Source organism: Alligator mississippiensis, chromosome 3 (assembly GCF_030867095.1).
Source record: "Alligator mississippiensis isolate rAllMis1 chromosome 3, rAllMis1, whole genome shotgun sequence".
NCBI lineage: Eukaryota > Metazoa > Chordata > Crocodylia > Alligatoridae > Alligator > Alligator mississippiensis.
In genome coordinates, this window is record NC_081826.1 from 165,722,906 (window position 1) to 165,738,843 (window position 15,938).

The window sequence follows — 15,938 nt, forward strand, 5'->3', positions numbered from 1 at the left end:
ATGGAAAGATACAGCATTCAGCTTACTGTAGAGGCTTCAAAAGGGAGACTAAGTCATGATGCTAGCCGTAGCTGTTTTCAAGGGGCTTAAGCCAAGCTGTGAAAGCATGGCTAAAGCAGAAGGCCCCAAAGCCTGTTTCTGAGTACAGTAACCATAGAATGAACCTTTGCAGATGAAACAAATGGTTTGGTCAAAGTAAAAGTAGTAATCAGCATCCCCAACTAAACTAACAAGATCTAGTTAAAACAGAACACAAGGCCTGAAAGGAGACATAAAAAATGACCTTAAATTAGATCATCCAAATATACTAGAAAATTAAATTATCTTAAAATGTGAATAGTGATTGATGAAACCAAGTGTATTGGATGCTGTTTTACTTTAAAACATTAATAAATATATTTGTTTGTTTTCTTAGATAAGTTGTAAAAACAAAGCAAACTTGTCAGTCAAAAATGTAAACTAGGGATTGTAGCAAACGACATTGCATAATGGTGAAGGAAAAAAGAGGTAAGAAACTCTCCCTTCTACCTTCCCAAGGATATAAATCCCAACTAACTGACACCTTACAAGTCAGCTCTGTCCAATCCTGAAAGTTTCAGTAAAACAAAGACATTTAAATAAAACCAATCGGAGAATGTTCATTAAAATAAGCCATCTATAAATACAGGGTTCAGGCTGGAGGGAAAAACTGGAGACCTCAGCAAATTCAAAAAGACCAGTCTGCATGCCATCCTCCTCCCCCTCTTGAATGCCCCCAGCTTGCGTAGCTAAGAATCTGTGTTGTGCTGTCTTAAGTGACTTTGGGGTAAGTGTTTTTGTTTTGGAATGTAAGCAATGTCAAGTCTCTTGTTTCTCTTCCCATAGCCAACCTGCCAGTTTACCTGTAATCCAGGTAAGTCATCAGTTCCTTAACCAGAAACACAACCGTGATATTACACACAGTAGAAGGTGGAGGAGGAATGCATTTATTAACCTAGAACGAAGTAGGCATTGCCAATTTGTATGTGTCAGTAACTATGAAATAATATTTATGTAACAAAAATGGACAATAAGGATTTGCTAATCAAGTTTTGCTGTTTTCAGCATTGTTAAAATTGCTACCAGTAGTAAGATTTACCTGCTGCTTTTCTTTCATCTTTTTGCTGGATACATCTGCCTTTTTCTTAGCACCATCTAACTTCTGCTGGGTTTCTTTCAGTTCTCTCTCACGCTCGGCTTCAGCATTTTTCATTTTGTTTTCTAGTACTTTGTATTTTTCTTCTGCCTTTTTTTTTACTTCATTAGTTTTCTTTAGTATCCCTTGACTTTCCTCTAAATCAAAAAGAATAGTATTGAACTGTAAGTCTTTCCTGCCCCATACTAACATTTTTATACATACATTATACGATGGCTTCCCTTGGAAAAGGTTCGTAGTATGGATTTATAGTCAACCATTTCAATGCTTCCTCTTCTAAAACCCTTCAGGAAAAGAATATTGTCCAGGAAAAGACAATCCACTTGAGGAAGGCCAGCACAATGGAAAATCTTCCATTAAGTTTCACAGATTAAATAAGCTCTCCTTTTAAACAAGAAGGAAAGTATACTCTTTATAAGCTATATGGCAAAAAACTTCAAACTAGTCTAGATCTGTCCCTTCCCACAGCAGGATTGCGATATTCTTATCTGCCTGTTTCTTCCCCTTAGATCCATTTATGTTTGTTATTCCTTTTCTTCTTGCTGTGTTTTCTTAAATCTCCTTTACCTGTGTAAATGCCTACATTTTTCTAATGATTTCTCATATTTTAAACTGTAGTATAAAACAAGTATATACTTAACCAAGCTGACTCCTTCATAACCAATAAGTTTGAGATTATTAATATGGATTTTTTATATAGCAGTTTTCTTAAAAAAAGGAAAAAGCATCTTTCTTCGAAAGTTTTGAATTGTATTTTATTTTTTACACAGAACAAAGACATTACTTCTACAAATAAGAGAATTAGATAGCAAGGGAGTCAATCTTATTTAAATTCCCATTTAAATTTTTCCATTAACCTTTTTCTTGTTTTGTAATTTAACTTAAAAACAGACCATTTAAACTTTGAAAACACTTCTAGAAAACCGTACCACCAAACCTTCACTGTACCTGCATTACACAGGTATTTTAATTATTTGGACTGAAGACCTACTACCCCATACTCGAACTAATCAGAAAAATCAGTAATTTAGCCTATACTCAACAAGGATCAGACCCCGAGAAAAACATTCCCAGCCCTTCCACTTTAAACAGCCTGCTAACCTTACCCAACTCATCATCAAAAGCAAACTCTCTGCTGCCCAACAGACATCAAGTGGGACACAGACTTGCCTGGGCAAGAAATACTTAACCTGTCAGCACATCTCTCCTGTCACTACTATCAACACCCCTGCATAAAAACAACACAACAGAATCCATGGTTCCTACGCATGCCTTTCCTAAATGTGATATACCTGATCCAATGCACTAAGTGCCTTCATGGCAACTGTATGGGTGAAACTAAACAGCAAGTACATACCAGAATGAAGCAATGAACTCTTGCAGAAAAAAAAGAACAGGGACATACACATACCATTTCATAGATTTCATAGACATTAGGGCTGGAAGGGACCTCGGAAGATCATCGAGTCCAGCCCTCTGCCCAAAGGGCAGGAAGTCAGCTGGGGTCATAGGATCCCAGCAAGATAAGCATCCAGTTTCATCTTGAAGGTGTTCAATGAAGGCGCTTGAACAACCTCCGGTGGCAGGCTGTTCCAGACCTTGGGGGCTCGGACAGTAAAGAAATTCTTCCTTATGTCCAGCCTGAAACGATCTTGTAGTAGTTTGTGACCATTCGACCTCGTCATCCCTTGGGGCGCTCTGGTGAACAAACGTTCCCCCAGATCCTGGTGGTCACCCCTGATAAACTTGTAGGTGGCCATCAGATCACCCCTGAGCCTGCGCTTTTCCAGGCTAAAGAGCCCCAGGGCTCTCAGCCTGTCATCGTAGGGTCTGCTTCCCTGACCTCTGATCATGCGCGTGGCTCTTCTCTGGACTCTCTCAAGCTTCTCCACATCCTTTTTGAATTGTGGAGCCCAAAACTGGACGCAGTATTCCAGCTGCGGCCTCGCTAAGGCCGAGTACAGCGGGAGAATGACATCCCGGGATTTGCTTGAGAAGCATCTATGGATGCAAGCCAGCATTTTGGTCGCTTTACTAGCCGCAGCATCGCATTGCAGGCTCATATTCATCTTGTGGTCAATGATGACCCCCAAGTCTCTTTCTTCCATAGTGCTAACCAACATAGCACTGCCAAGCCTATAAGGATGCTGCAGGTTTTTTTTCCCCAAGGTGGAGAACCTTGCATTTATCGGCGTTGAACACCATCAGATTCTCGTCCACCCACTTGCTGAGCCTGTCCAGGTCAGCCTGGATCATCCGCCTGTCCTCTGGTGTGGATGCTTTGCCCCAAAGTTTGGTGTCATCTGCGAACTTGGCCAGTCCGCTTCTGACTCCAGTGTCCACATCATTAATGAAGATGTTGAACAGTATGGGTCCAAGGACAGAGCCCCGGGGGACCCCACTGGTCACAGGACACCACGATGAGTGACTTCCATCAATTACTACCCTCTGGGTCCGACCCCGGAGCCAATTTTCCAGCCAGTGGATCGTGGAGGACCCAAGGCGACAATTGGCCAGTTTCTCCAAGAGACGATCATGGGACACCAGATCGAAGGCTTTTTTGAAGTCAAGATATATGACATCAATCTCATCTCCCTTGTCCAGGTGATAGGTCACCTGGTCATAGAAGGAAATGAGATTCGTCAAGCAAGACCTACCCACAACAAACCCGTGCTGGCTATCCCTTAAGATGTTGGCGTTGGCCAGTCCATTAAGGATGGCCTCCTTAATAAACTTTTCTAAGATCTTCCCCGGGATAGAAGTCAGGCTGATGGGCCTATAGTTAGCCGGATCCACTTTCCTCCCTTTCTTGAAGATAGGCACCACATTGGCCTTCTTCCAGTCTTCAGGCACTACACCAGAGCGCCAAGAGTTTTCAAAGATCCGCGCTAGAGGCTGGGCTATGATGCTTGCCAGCTCCTTGAGTACCCTGGGGTGAAGATTGTCAGGGCCGGCTGACTTGAAGGTATCCAGCTTCTCAAGATGTTCCTTCACGAAGTCAGCATTAATGGAGGGCAGGGGATCACCCTCACCCGGACTTCCTGGCCCTGTAGCGGGCATGGGCGTCCCATGGGGCTGATGAAAGACCGATGCAAAGTACCTATTTAATAGGTTGGCTTTTTCCTGGGCGTCAGTTGTCAGTTGCCCCATCTGGTTCAGCAGGGGTCCAACATTGCCCCTGCTTTTCCTCCAGCTCCCCACATATCTGAAAAAGGACTTTTTATTGTCCTTGATGCTCAAAGCTAGCTGGAGTTCAGTTGCAGCCTTGGCTTTCCTGGTCAGCTCCCTACAGGACCAGACCAGTGCAGAATAATCCTCCTTGGAGGTGACTCCCATCCTCCATCCTTTGTAGGCCTTTCTTTTTAGCCTCAGGAGGTCTGCTAGATCCCTGAAGAGCCAGGGGGGCTGCTGTGCCCTCTTGCTGCCTTTCCTCCGAGATGGAATAGACTTAGTTTGTGCTTTGAGGATCGCTCCCTTGAGGAGCAACCACTCTTCTTGAACTCCCCTCTCCCTGCGGTCACAGTCCCTTAGGGCCTCACTGACAAGCCTCCTGAGTTTGTCAAAGTCGGCTTTCCTGAAGTCAAGGACTTCCGTGTTGCTGACTGACTTGTCAGCTTTTTGGCGGATGGTGAAGGTGATCAGCTCGTGGTCGCTGTCACCCAGCTTCCCATCGATCACTAGGTCGCTGACTAGGCCATCCCCAGTAGTCAGTACCAGGTCGAGCAGTGCTTTGCCTCTCGTTGGCCCATAGACTTCTTGAGTCAGGTAGAGGTCATCCACGCACGAGAGGAAGCTCTGCGATCGCTCAGATTTTGCTGAGTGATCCTCCCACGAGATGTCTGGGTAATTGAAGTCACCCATGACAACCATAGTCCTGGAGCAAGCTGCCTCAGCCAGTTCCTGGGCAAACTCCTGGTCAAGCTCAGGACTTTGGGTGGGAGGTCTGTAATAGACTCCCACCATTGTGTCCCCTGTGCCGTGTTCCCCACGGATTTTAACCCAGAGGGTCTCCAGCCGTCCACCCTGGTCGCCAATATCGGCTTGCAGGGACGCGTAGCTTTCCTTAACATAGAGAGCTACACCCCCGCCCCTTTTCTCTACACGATCCCTCCTGTACAGGGTATAGCCATCTATCCCCGTGGTCCAGTCACGGGTGGAGTCCCACCAGGTCTCCGTTATCCCTGTGATATCGTAATTGTTTGCACTGAGCAGGAGGATGAGCTCCTCCTGCTTATTCCCCAAGCTCCTGGCATTAGTGTACAGGCAGGCAAGTGCCCCCTGGGGGGCTCCTTCCTTGCCCACAAATTTTACCAGGGCTGGGGCTGGGGTGGGCTCTCTTGAGTGCCATGATCCGCTGGCTTTGCAAGGATTGCTCAGCAGGCCAGCTGTGGCGGTAGTCCCCCCATCCCCCAACAGGCTTAGTTTAAAGCCCGGTGGAACAGGTCAGCCAGTCTGGCTGAGAAGAGCCTCCCTCCCTAGGGGAGAGAGGTGGAGACCATCTCTTCCCAGCAGCTCGCTAACTCTCTCTCCAAAGAGCGGGCTGTGGTCATGAAAGCCAAAGCCTTCCTGACGACACCAGCGCTGCACTCTTTGGTTGACCACACAGATCCTCCTGTCCCTTCTCAGCCCATAGCCTGAGACTGGGAGGATCGACGAGAACACCACCTGTGCCCCCAGACCCTTAAGCCCCGCTCTCAAATCCCTGTAGCGCCTCATGACCTGGCTGGGAGTGCTCCGAGTCGTGTCATTGGTGCCCACATGAATAAGGAGCATGGGATAGTGGTCTGTGGGTTTGAGGAGCTTGGGGATCCTCTCCGCAATGTCCCGGATGCGGGCCCCTGGGAAGCAGCAGACTTGCCGGGCTAAGGGGTCGGGGTGGCAGATTGGCCCCTCCGTCCCCCTCAGGAGGGAGTCTCCCACAACAAACACCTTACGTTTTGTCTTGGGGAGAGCAGGGGCGGGAGCTGCAGTTAGGCCCATGTTGCCTGTGGGGGCCGGCAACTCAGCAGGCTCTGCTGGGGCAGCAAGAGGTGGCGTACCTGTTGCTCAGTTCTGGTGGGGGAGGGGCCTTGGTGCGGCGGGCCTTAGGGCCCTTGACCACCTTGGTCCATGCCCCTGGCTGGACACAGCAGGACGTCCCAGAGTCCTCCTTTGGCATGGAGGGAGACTGTGATCTACCCTCTGCCTCCCGGGGGAGAAGGGCCTGGCAGTAGGAGTCTATCTCCTGCTCGCAGTCCCTGATGGCACGCAGTCTCTAGACTGTGGCCTGGAGCTCCTCCAGCTGGCGCACCAGAGACCCCAAAATGGAGCAGACCCCGCAAGGGGAGGTCACCATGCTCCCAGGCCCCAGAGCCTGAAAAAGGGACAGGCAGCCCCCGCAGCCGAGAGCCAGGAGCTCCGTCTGCGTGGAGCCCGGAACCAGGGGCTCCGTCTGGGTGGCCGTCTCTGAGGTGCCAGAGGGGGGGGGGCCGCGGAGCCCGAGGGGACCCTCGGGGTGCGGCACGTGCCCAGCCGTGTCATGCCTCTGGTAGGCTGGCTACGGCTGGGGCTGTCTACCCTGGGGGGTGCGCAGGCAGGGTCCGGCACCCTCCCGCGCTAACTCCGCGCTAACTCATGCGCCGGCAGAGAAGCGCGCTTGTTTGCGCAGCCTGGTCGCGTGGCTCCCTGGGGGGCTGGGCGAAGTAGGGGCCTGGGCGGGGCTTGACCCGGCCCAGCTCCACTCAGCCGCCGCCTCTCACACACACACTAAGGGGTTAGCCCCCTCTCTCCACGGGCCCCGCTTACCCCAGCTGTGCTGAGGGTCAGCGGGGGGCTCCACGGCTGCTGGAGGGTTTCTGGGGGGCTTCGGGGGAGCGGGGGCGCAGCGAGCTTTCACCCATGCGTCTCTCGCCGCTCCCGCGTCTAACTGGAATTAGGAGCACATTTCTCACAGAACAACCAATCTGTCTCTGACCTCACTATCCTCATGCTCAAGGGAAATCTGCCCAACACCTTTAAAAGCTGAACTTGGGAACAAAAATCCATATACTACCTGGACACTAAAACCATGGACTAAACTAACAGGTTTAGGGCACATTATGTTTTACCCAGCTTCTGAATTCTTTCCACACAGGAAAGGTGAGAATGACCCTCCGCCCTTTTGATAGGCCTTGATCTTCCAGCAATCAGCATCTTTTCTTCTGCTAATTGTGGGCGCAGACAGAAGTTACATTTTTCATGTAACTGGGCCCCTGAAAGCGCTTTACAGACGTGCTGTGACACACATGCATGGCTGCAGACTGCTTTTAGAAGTGGCCAATTGCAAGGAAAATTAAACTTTCCTCAAATGAGGTATCAGATGAAGGCGCTAGTTCAGAGCTCCTTAGGGAACTTGTGTTCCCTAGGGTTAAACTTTTCACATGAACAAGGTTGGGCTGATGCAGTAACCCAGGCCAGACCCACAAGGCTGGGAGCTCTACTCCAGCCCTCCCTTCCAGCTCAGGCTGGACAAACCTCAGCTGGCAGCTCATTGCTGGCTTCCCCCTCCCTTCCTGCTGACAGCTGTCAGATTTCCTCCACCTCTGACCCAACAGGCCAATGTCTGTTGGGTCAAGGTGTCGCCTTAACTCATGGCACTTCATGTAAAGTGCCATGAGTTTGAGCGGGGGCCTGCATGCATGTCAGCTACCTATGTGTTCGTTACCCCTGAAAATCTCTCTCACCCTCTCCCCTCTCTTTTTCACTATGCTGTGACTGGCTCCCTGTAATCAAAGACCTGAAGAAGAAAGTCTTGTATTCAAAAGCCTTTCTAATTTTATCCCAACTACATAGTTGGTCCAATAAAAAAATATCACCCTGAGAAATCCTTGCCTCATTAAACTTTGAACACATTTTAGCTTGAAGTTTCAAAAACAAATGAGATTCTATTACAAGCAGTCGAATTCACACTTTCAGCAACTTGCTTCTGAACATAACATGTTCGTCTCACCTATGGTTTTTTCAAGGGCTTCCAATTCTTGTTGTTGTTTGTGATAGGCACTTTGCTGAAGCTTTGTCTGCAATAGTTCTGCTTCTTCGGATTTCATCTCCCACTGTTGTTTCAGATTGCGATACCTCAGATTATAGCAAAATTAAGTTAGATGTATTCATGTGTAAATAGCTTACATACCTATTGCGTTAAGTATAAAACATTTAATATTTTCAAAGCATATTGGGGAACAGTTGGGAAATACAAGTACTTGCTTATTTTAGAATGAGGAATATTGATAAAATGGACCAGTGGTCCAGCTGCTAACTAAGCCTCATATACAACCTCCTGGGACAATGACATTTATAACCTGTATTGCCTCACTGACATCAGTTTTGAGCAGAAACACATACTTATACCACATTAGTAGGCAGATAATCCTCACAAGTGCTGCAAACCATTTGCTTAATTAAATGGACTCCTCTTAAAGGAGATGTAGCATCGACACTATCTACAGGAAGCAAATAGGTGGAGATGTTGCGTTTTAGAGCTCATCTTTTTAATTGTGAAAGTCTAGAAATAATAAAAATAAACTGAATACTCTTTTCTCCTTTTACTGGTGGCAGAAAAGGACAAACTAGTACATGTAATAGTACCATATATAATCATTCTTTATTTTGAAAGGATTTGGAGTTAGGCCTCATTTGCCTCCATATAGTTTATAACACAGGTTTAACAGACCAGTATTTTTAACTGCAACTGGTAGATAAAGGTCCATAAAGCAGATAAATCTTCTTTTTCTAAGATAATCTAATTTAATTTAAAAATCTACACACAGTAAATATTGTTAAGCTATTGTTTCAGTTTTGGTATTTTCTACAGCAATTCATAGCTCTGACTTTACTCCTTAGATGCTGAAATTCAGGCTGGCAGTTACACAACAGAATTTAAGCAAATTCATATCAACTAAAAGGCAGGAAAACAGATGTTTCAGAAAAACATCAGTGTGTTCAAATGTCATTTTCCCCAAGTATATTCACATTAAAAGCTCTTATTACTATTTTCCTATAGGGTGTTGACCAGAAACTGCTAGTCCCAGTGTACTGCCATTAAAGTCTTTTATATTACACCTCAACTGTTCCTCTGCTTTTTTATGCCATATTTTCTAGCATACTACATGTCCTCAGATAACACACAGGTTGCTTACAGATGCTAAAAAAGAAAAGAAAATCCAAACGGCACTTTACTTAAAAGGTCGGTGTGCTCCTGCACTTATCCCAGCACATACCCAGAAAAGGCAGTGTGACTTGACTCGCCCAATGTCTGTATAGATTGGGTGCTTCAGCAGGGCTTTTTTGGCACTTCTACTGAATAACTGATTGACTTTAAAAGCGCTCAGATAAAAGTGCTAAAAAGCCCCAATGAAGCACCTGATCTAGACAGACGCTGCGGGGCTGGGTCAAAATAATGCGCTACTTCTTCCTGTAAAGTGCTTTTTAATTTAAAAAAAAAAAAAATTTTTTTTTAAATCTGCGAGCAGCTACATTGTTTTGCAAAAGCAGAAAAATGTTTTCCTGAGTCATATCACAGTCAAAAGCTGCTACCAAAAAGTACCAGCTATGAGAGTTAAAAACTCTAGCTATGATAATAGAAAGTGGACTCTGTGCCTATTGCATGCTGGCTGGGAGAGAAACACAGCCCCCAGCAGCCATGCCAATGCCGAGATCAGCTTCAGACGTGCATCCCAGTTCTGGAGAGCTAAAGGTGAGTATAGTATACAAGTAAATACAGTAAAAGTTATGCATATTTCATATATACAGACACATGAGTTTAGATGCAACTCTTACTTTTCAGCAATGTTCTTTAAACTTGCCAGCTCTTTTTCTACTGTCTCTAGCTCAGACTCCTTAGTTTTTAACTTTTCATCAATGCTTTTCAGTTCTTGAATTATGGACAATATAGGGGTAGACTGTGACCGTGCACCTGGTTAGCAAAAGAAAAAGTAAAGCTAACATGATGAGTCTATATAAATGAAAGCATAGGCAAACAAAGTTTAAAATAAAATATAGGCATTTTCACATTGCAAACAATAAGAACCCAATGTTCTTTAGACAGCCACAATTGAATGTAAGAGTTCAAGATAAGCAAAAACTGTTCTTAGTTCTGAATTAAGACATTTCATTTATCTGCATCATAGCTCTGTAAATTTTGCCAGACATATTCTTAAAAAAAAAAGTGAAACCTGAATGAACTAATAAAAAAGTTACCTGCTTAATAGTGTATACATAATAGTGTGTACATTCAAATTTCTGGCTATTCTTTTGCTGAATTTGGTTTTAACAATTAGAAACAAGGTTTCAAATAATTTGTTTGTAAAGAAAAACAAACAATAGTTTCCAATGTACATTTTTTTTCATTCTTACATTGTTACAGTACATGCCATAGAGGACACTTTCATAACACAGAGACCTCAAAAACAAATGTTGCTTAATTCTGGCTACCAACCTCAGCTGCTCCTTAAAAAAACCCAAAAAATTAACAACGAGGGTGAATTTGACTCCTATCCCTCCCCTGTATTTCAGGTATATGCAAACTTGAGCAGAACCTACCTTTTCCTTCAAATTTCTTGAAATGGAAATATTACTGAAATCTAGTATTATTGTACTGGCTTTTTTTTTTTTAAGTACAAAAAATTAAATTTTCATTTAATTAATTAATGATTTGACCATAAATAAGGTATGTTAGACTGAATATGTACGATTTTGAAGTACTCACATTTACCAGAGTAGATAATGAATGCATTTGAGAGTTTAAATGTACTTAAATTATTGATCTTAACAGGGACTATCCAATTAATTTTGCCCCTGCTAGATGGGCTGTTTGAAAGCCTGCTCCCTGTTACTGAAGAAATACATATTCAGTCAAACAGATTCAAAGTTAACTTGTTCCACTTGCCATTTTATATTTCACATTTATTAAATCATTACAAGGGTTACATCAACACAACTGAAATCTAGCATATGAAAAAAAAAATGACCTCCACTTAGAGTGCCCTGGGGGTCAAACGTATCTCCTCCAAGTGTGACAGTTCTTTTCATTATCTTTTTGTCAAATGTCACTTTCTTGGCATTATCCATGTTATCACAAACCAGTGTTGTTCCAAAAACATATTCCATTGCCTTCTGCAGCTCAGATTCATAGCCAACCAGTGAAAGGGCCAAATGAGCATTGTCAGCACCAACCTAAAAGTCAAAGGGAATAGGATTGGTATGTCACAATGCAATTTAAAAAAACAATTTTTAAATCCAGTTCCCCACCACCCTTGCAATTAGAGCTTTTGTAATAATATTGGGCCTTCTCATTACCAAATATTATAAGAAGCAAGTATCTTTTAAATACCCAATTACAGCTGAAAAAACAGACCAATCTGGCTTAACTAGTAATAGCACTAGCAGTTTACACCATCAATCAGATTCAGCAATGTACTTCCAGGGCCTATTCTCTAACTGGCAGTAGAGCTCTATTGCTCAGTCCCACCACTCTTTCCTCCAGTCATGAAGTGATTCAATTCTCTTTGCCCCCTTTCCACCCAACCCTTCTGACTACCCATCCAAGCAATTGATAGCTCAATGCTACCTTGCCTATTTCTCAGGCTATTCCCAGTCTTCTCTGATTTGGCAAGGAAGAAACATGACATGTAACTTTTCTAAACAGCCCCTCCTCTTGCCCCATGCTTCTGGGAAATAAGACTTTTCCCCTCACTGTGAGGCAAGGAGGTTTTAAGCAGCATCTCAGTCCCCTTCATGAAAATAAAAAAAAGAAATCTCTGAGAACATGAAATATAGAAGGCCTTGTGACTGCTACTGTCAGAGATGGGAGAGCACAGAACAGGAGTGAAGTGTGCCTAAGAGTAAAAGAAGCAGCTGTAACTATGCCTCTTCCACCCATGTAGCACCTGTGGTTTGATGGGCTTCATAAGCAATACATAGGCTGTTTTAAGTATTTTGGAAGCCCATGGATGAGTGACAGTGGGTTGTGGGCAACATTCTGTTATCCTATGTAATATGTACCTGTATATCATTTAGTGCTCTGTTTTCCATCATAGTTTTACCTCAATTCCAGTAAATGTGGATTCTGCAAAACTTCAAATTAAACCATCCCTCCTCCAGAAAATATTAATCTCTCTAATTCTGACACAGTAACAAGTACCATTATTTCATAAAAATTAGTGGTCGTACTATGAATGTGGACAGATGCAACAGTAATCTAGTGTAAAATGATCTGACAAAATAAAAGAAAAACAACATACTTATGGCAAAATAGCTTATTTAAATATAACATACCAAGCTTTTGGCCACTTTCACAGTTTTTTCTGCAATACATTCAGCTGCAATTTTGTTCAGTGGAATGATGGTGTATCGTTGCTTCAGTTCTCCTTTTTCTAGGAGTTTCTTACCAGTAACCTAAAATAAAGTTAACAGGTATCTACCAAAATGCCTACATTACAGGTATCTAACAGAACAAGGAGTGATGGTCTCAAGTTGCAGCAAAGGAAGTTTATGGTAGATATTAGGAAACTTTTTCACTATCAGCATAGCAAAACACTGGAATAAATTACCCAGGGAGGTTGTGGACTGTCCACCCTTGGATGTTTTTAAGACCCGGCTAGACAAAACCTTGGCTGGGATGATCTAGTTGGTGATGGTCCTGCTTTGAGCAGGGGGTTGGACTAGATGACCTCCTGAGGTCTCTTCCAACCCTCATTTTCTAAGATTCTATGAAAATACGTGACTAAATTGTGAACACTAAAACAATAGGAATAGTATGCAAATGATAAAACACATTTACTGTTGGTGTAAGCAGGAGTCCTGCTTATTGATCTAAGTTGGGCCATGCCCACTTGAGATGCCTAAGATATCTGTTAAAGAATATGTTATTGTCTTAGGCAGTTAATGCAATGGGCTTTATCTCCCATGAGTGCTGACAGAAGTTGAATTAAAATAGAGTTGTGCATACCCCCTTAACAGGGAAGTTTGGATACAGACCAGTAAGAAACATACCTCAGTGTCCACAACTATATTATAGAGTTTCCCTCCAGCTACTACTTCTAGAGCTGTTGCTGTGGAAACATCTTTCACAGTGATAAGAGATGCAACAAGCCCTTTTACATGGTTTGGATTCCAATTTTTTTCTGGATCTCTAAAAGTAAATTAGAACAACATTATAGTCTACTAGTTCCCCCCTCAGACTATCTTTAGAAATATACAGCATGTGAGGACTCCCCTCCACCATCCCATTTGCTCTCATGTAGACAATTCAACAATAGAGAGAGTTACAACATTAGGGGCCAAAGGTGAATTAATTATTTAGAAAATTTATGACAAAACGGGGGAGAGGAGGAGCTATTTTAAGTGACATGTCAGTTTTGGTTGGGTCATGTAAAATGAGCATGTAATTCATAACTGGAAATAGAGGAAACAACAGAAATACTCAAATGTCCTGCCCAATTCACACTGACTCATAAAAGTTTCTGAAGACAAAATTTTTAAGCAGATGTTTCATGAGCATTGATAAGTTCCAAGGCCTTACTTGTACTGAAACTGTAGCCTGGGGAACTTGGCCATTAAAGCTTCAAAAGACTCTCTCATCCGATTGACATCGCAGGACAATTCTTTCCGTTTCACCAAAAGAGTTTCTTCTTTTTTGTCTAAAAGAACCAAACAAATTCCATTATTTAGTCCAGGGCATCAAAGGTACGGCCTATATGGTGGCTCCAGCCCACAGAGCCATTCCATCCAGCCTGCAGTGCCCCTTTGGCAGGCAAGAATTTGGAGGTGGGGCTGGCTGAAGAATCTAGGGCTCTGTTGGATACTGCCATCAGCAGAAAGCTAGCAAGTGAGGGCTGTGCCAACCCAGTCCTGCAGCTAATTGATGCCATTGCTGGTCAGGTCACCAGTGGTCACCCTGTGCTTGGGCCTCTGCCATGGAAAGCAGGTGCTTGCCCCACTGTAGCTGCTGTTTGCATCACGGCCATAGCCACCTGCCCCATGGACCTGGCCTGCGAGAAGCCCCAGTTCTGATCCAGAGCGGGAAGAGTTAGACTAAATCAGGGGCACTAATTTAAAGCATTTGCAAATGAAGCATATTAGGAACTGCACATTTCATATACTGTGAACTAACTGAAAACATCCTTCCCTCTTCCAAAATTCAGTAATTAGAGCAATAACTGGAGCTTGGCACCATACATGCTTCTGATGAAGATTAATATAGAAAACCAATTTACAACTCTTTTGGCTTGATAAATTCACCTTTGAAGCAAAAGGCATATGCAAATATTGTAAGCCTCTCTGTATTAAGACATATTTTTACACCTTGGGTGTCACTTCTGTTTTTATTTAAGTAATAAGAATGTCAGAAGTGGTAAGCACATACATCCACCATTAGACTGGATTTTCATTTACCCGTCAGACTATGGCTCTACTTTGGACTGTAAACAGCTTATATACCTTCAAGTGGGTGTAAATTGCATTTATCCTGCCAAACCAGAGTGAAGTGGTTTTAATATAAATGAGATTCATTTTAGGGGAATAGTGTGGGGGGGATGGGCAGGCAGGGGGTGGGGGGAGGAATAATCTTCCAGGACCTAAATTTAAAAGCACCCAAAATTTGGGGCAGGATGGGGTGGGGGAAGGGCACAGGGGAAGAAGTCCTATCATTTTTTTAAAAACTAGCCTGTTTTTTACCTTCAACACAAAAAAGTAAATGTCAAGTGAATGTCAATTTTGTTCAATATCTTCATTAATGATCTGGAAGATGGGACAGATTGGACCTGTAGCAAGTTTTCAGATGACACCAAGCTGGGAGGGTGTAGTAAATATATTGGAGGGTAGGGCTAGGATTCAGGGTGACCCAGACAAATTGGAGGATTGGGCCAAAAGAAATCTCATGAGGTTCAACAAGGACAAGTGCAAACTCCTGCACTTAGGACAGAACAATCCCATGCACCAGTACAGGTTTGGGACCAACTGGCTAAGCAACATCTCCGCAGAAAAGGACCTGGGGGTTACAGTGAACAATAAGCTGGATATAAATCAACAGAGTGCCCTTGTTGCCAAGAAAGCTAGCAGCATGCTGGGCTACATTAGTAGGGGTGTTGTCAGGAGATTGACGGAAGTAATTATTCCCCTGTTCTACACTGGTGAGACCATATCTAGAGTACTGTTGTCCAGTTTTGGGGATCCCACCATTAGTGGCACTAGAAAAATATTATTTGGGGGGCTGGGCAATGCACAGCATAGCCACCTGACCTGCCCCTTCCCCTCCCTCCCACAGGGCTGTTCCAGGGCTGGCACGCACTGGTGCTGCATGCACGGCAGCAAACGAGCACAGGCGGGTACACTGGGCAGCAGTGCTGGAGCCACTGTCGCTGACCCACTTGGGGGGGGGGGGGGGGGAAGGGGGAAGGGGGGCGGGGCGGCTAAGCCTTCCACTGCCTATACCCACCACTATAGAAAGGATGTGGATAAGTTGGACAGAGTCCAGCAAAGGGCAATGAAAATGGTGAGGGGGCTGGGGGACAAGACTTCCAAGGAGTGGCTGAGGGAACTGGGCTTATTAAGTTTAGAGAAGAGAAAACTGAGGGAGGATTTGATTGCAACCTTCAACTACGTGAAGGGGGGTTCCAAAGAGGATGGAGCTGGACTGTTCTCAGTGGTGGTAGATGACAGAACAAGGAGCAATGGTCTTAAATTGCAGCCAGGGTGGTTTAGGTTGGATATTAGAAAAACCTCTCTCACTAGGAGGGTTGTGAAGCACTGG

General features: G+C 44.3%; 1 protein-coding gene across 3 annotated transcripts in view; it reads right to left on the reverse strand.

The window, feature by feature from the left end:
• SMC2 (structural maintenance of chromosomes 2) overlaps positions 1 to 15,938 on the reverse strand; it is a 41,480-nt gene that overhangs the window by 9,516 nt on the left and 16,026 nt on the right. For all 3 annotated transcript variants that reach the window (XM_006259208.4, XM_019490790.2, XM_059724627.1), the window contains exons 12-18: positions 13,710 to 13,827; positions 13,181 to 13,319; positions 12,464 to 12,583; positions 11,158 to 11,362; positions 9,968 to 10,103; positions 8,142 to 8,266; positions 1,118 to 1,311 (exon numbers count right to left, since the gene is read on the reverse strand). In XM_006259208.4, the coding sequence (XP_006259270.1) occupies positions 1,118 to 1,311; positions 8,142 to 8,266; positions 9,968 to 10,103; positions 11,158 to 11,362; positions 12,464 to 12,583; positions 13,181 to 13,319; positions 13,710 to 13,827 (1,037 nt within the window). The remainder of the gene's footprint in view (positions 1 to 1,117; positions 1,312 to 8,141; positions 8,267 to 9,967; positions 10,104 to 11,157; positions 11,363 to 12,463; positions 12,584 to 13,180; positions 13,320 to 13,709; positions 13,828 to 15,938) is intronic.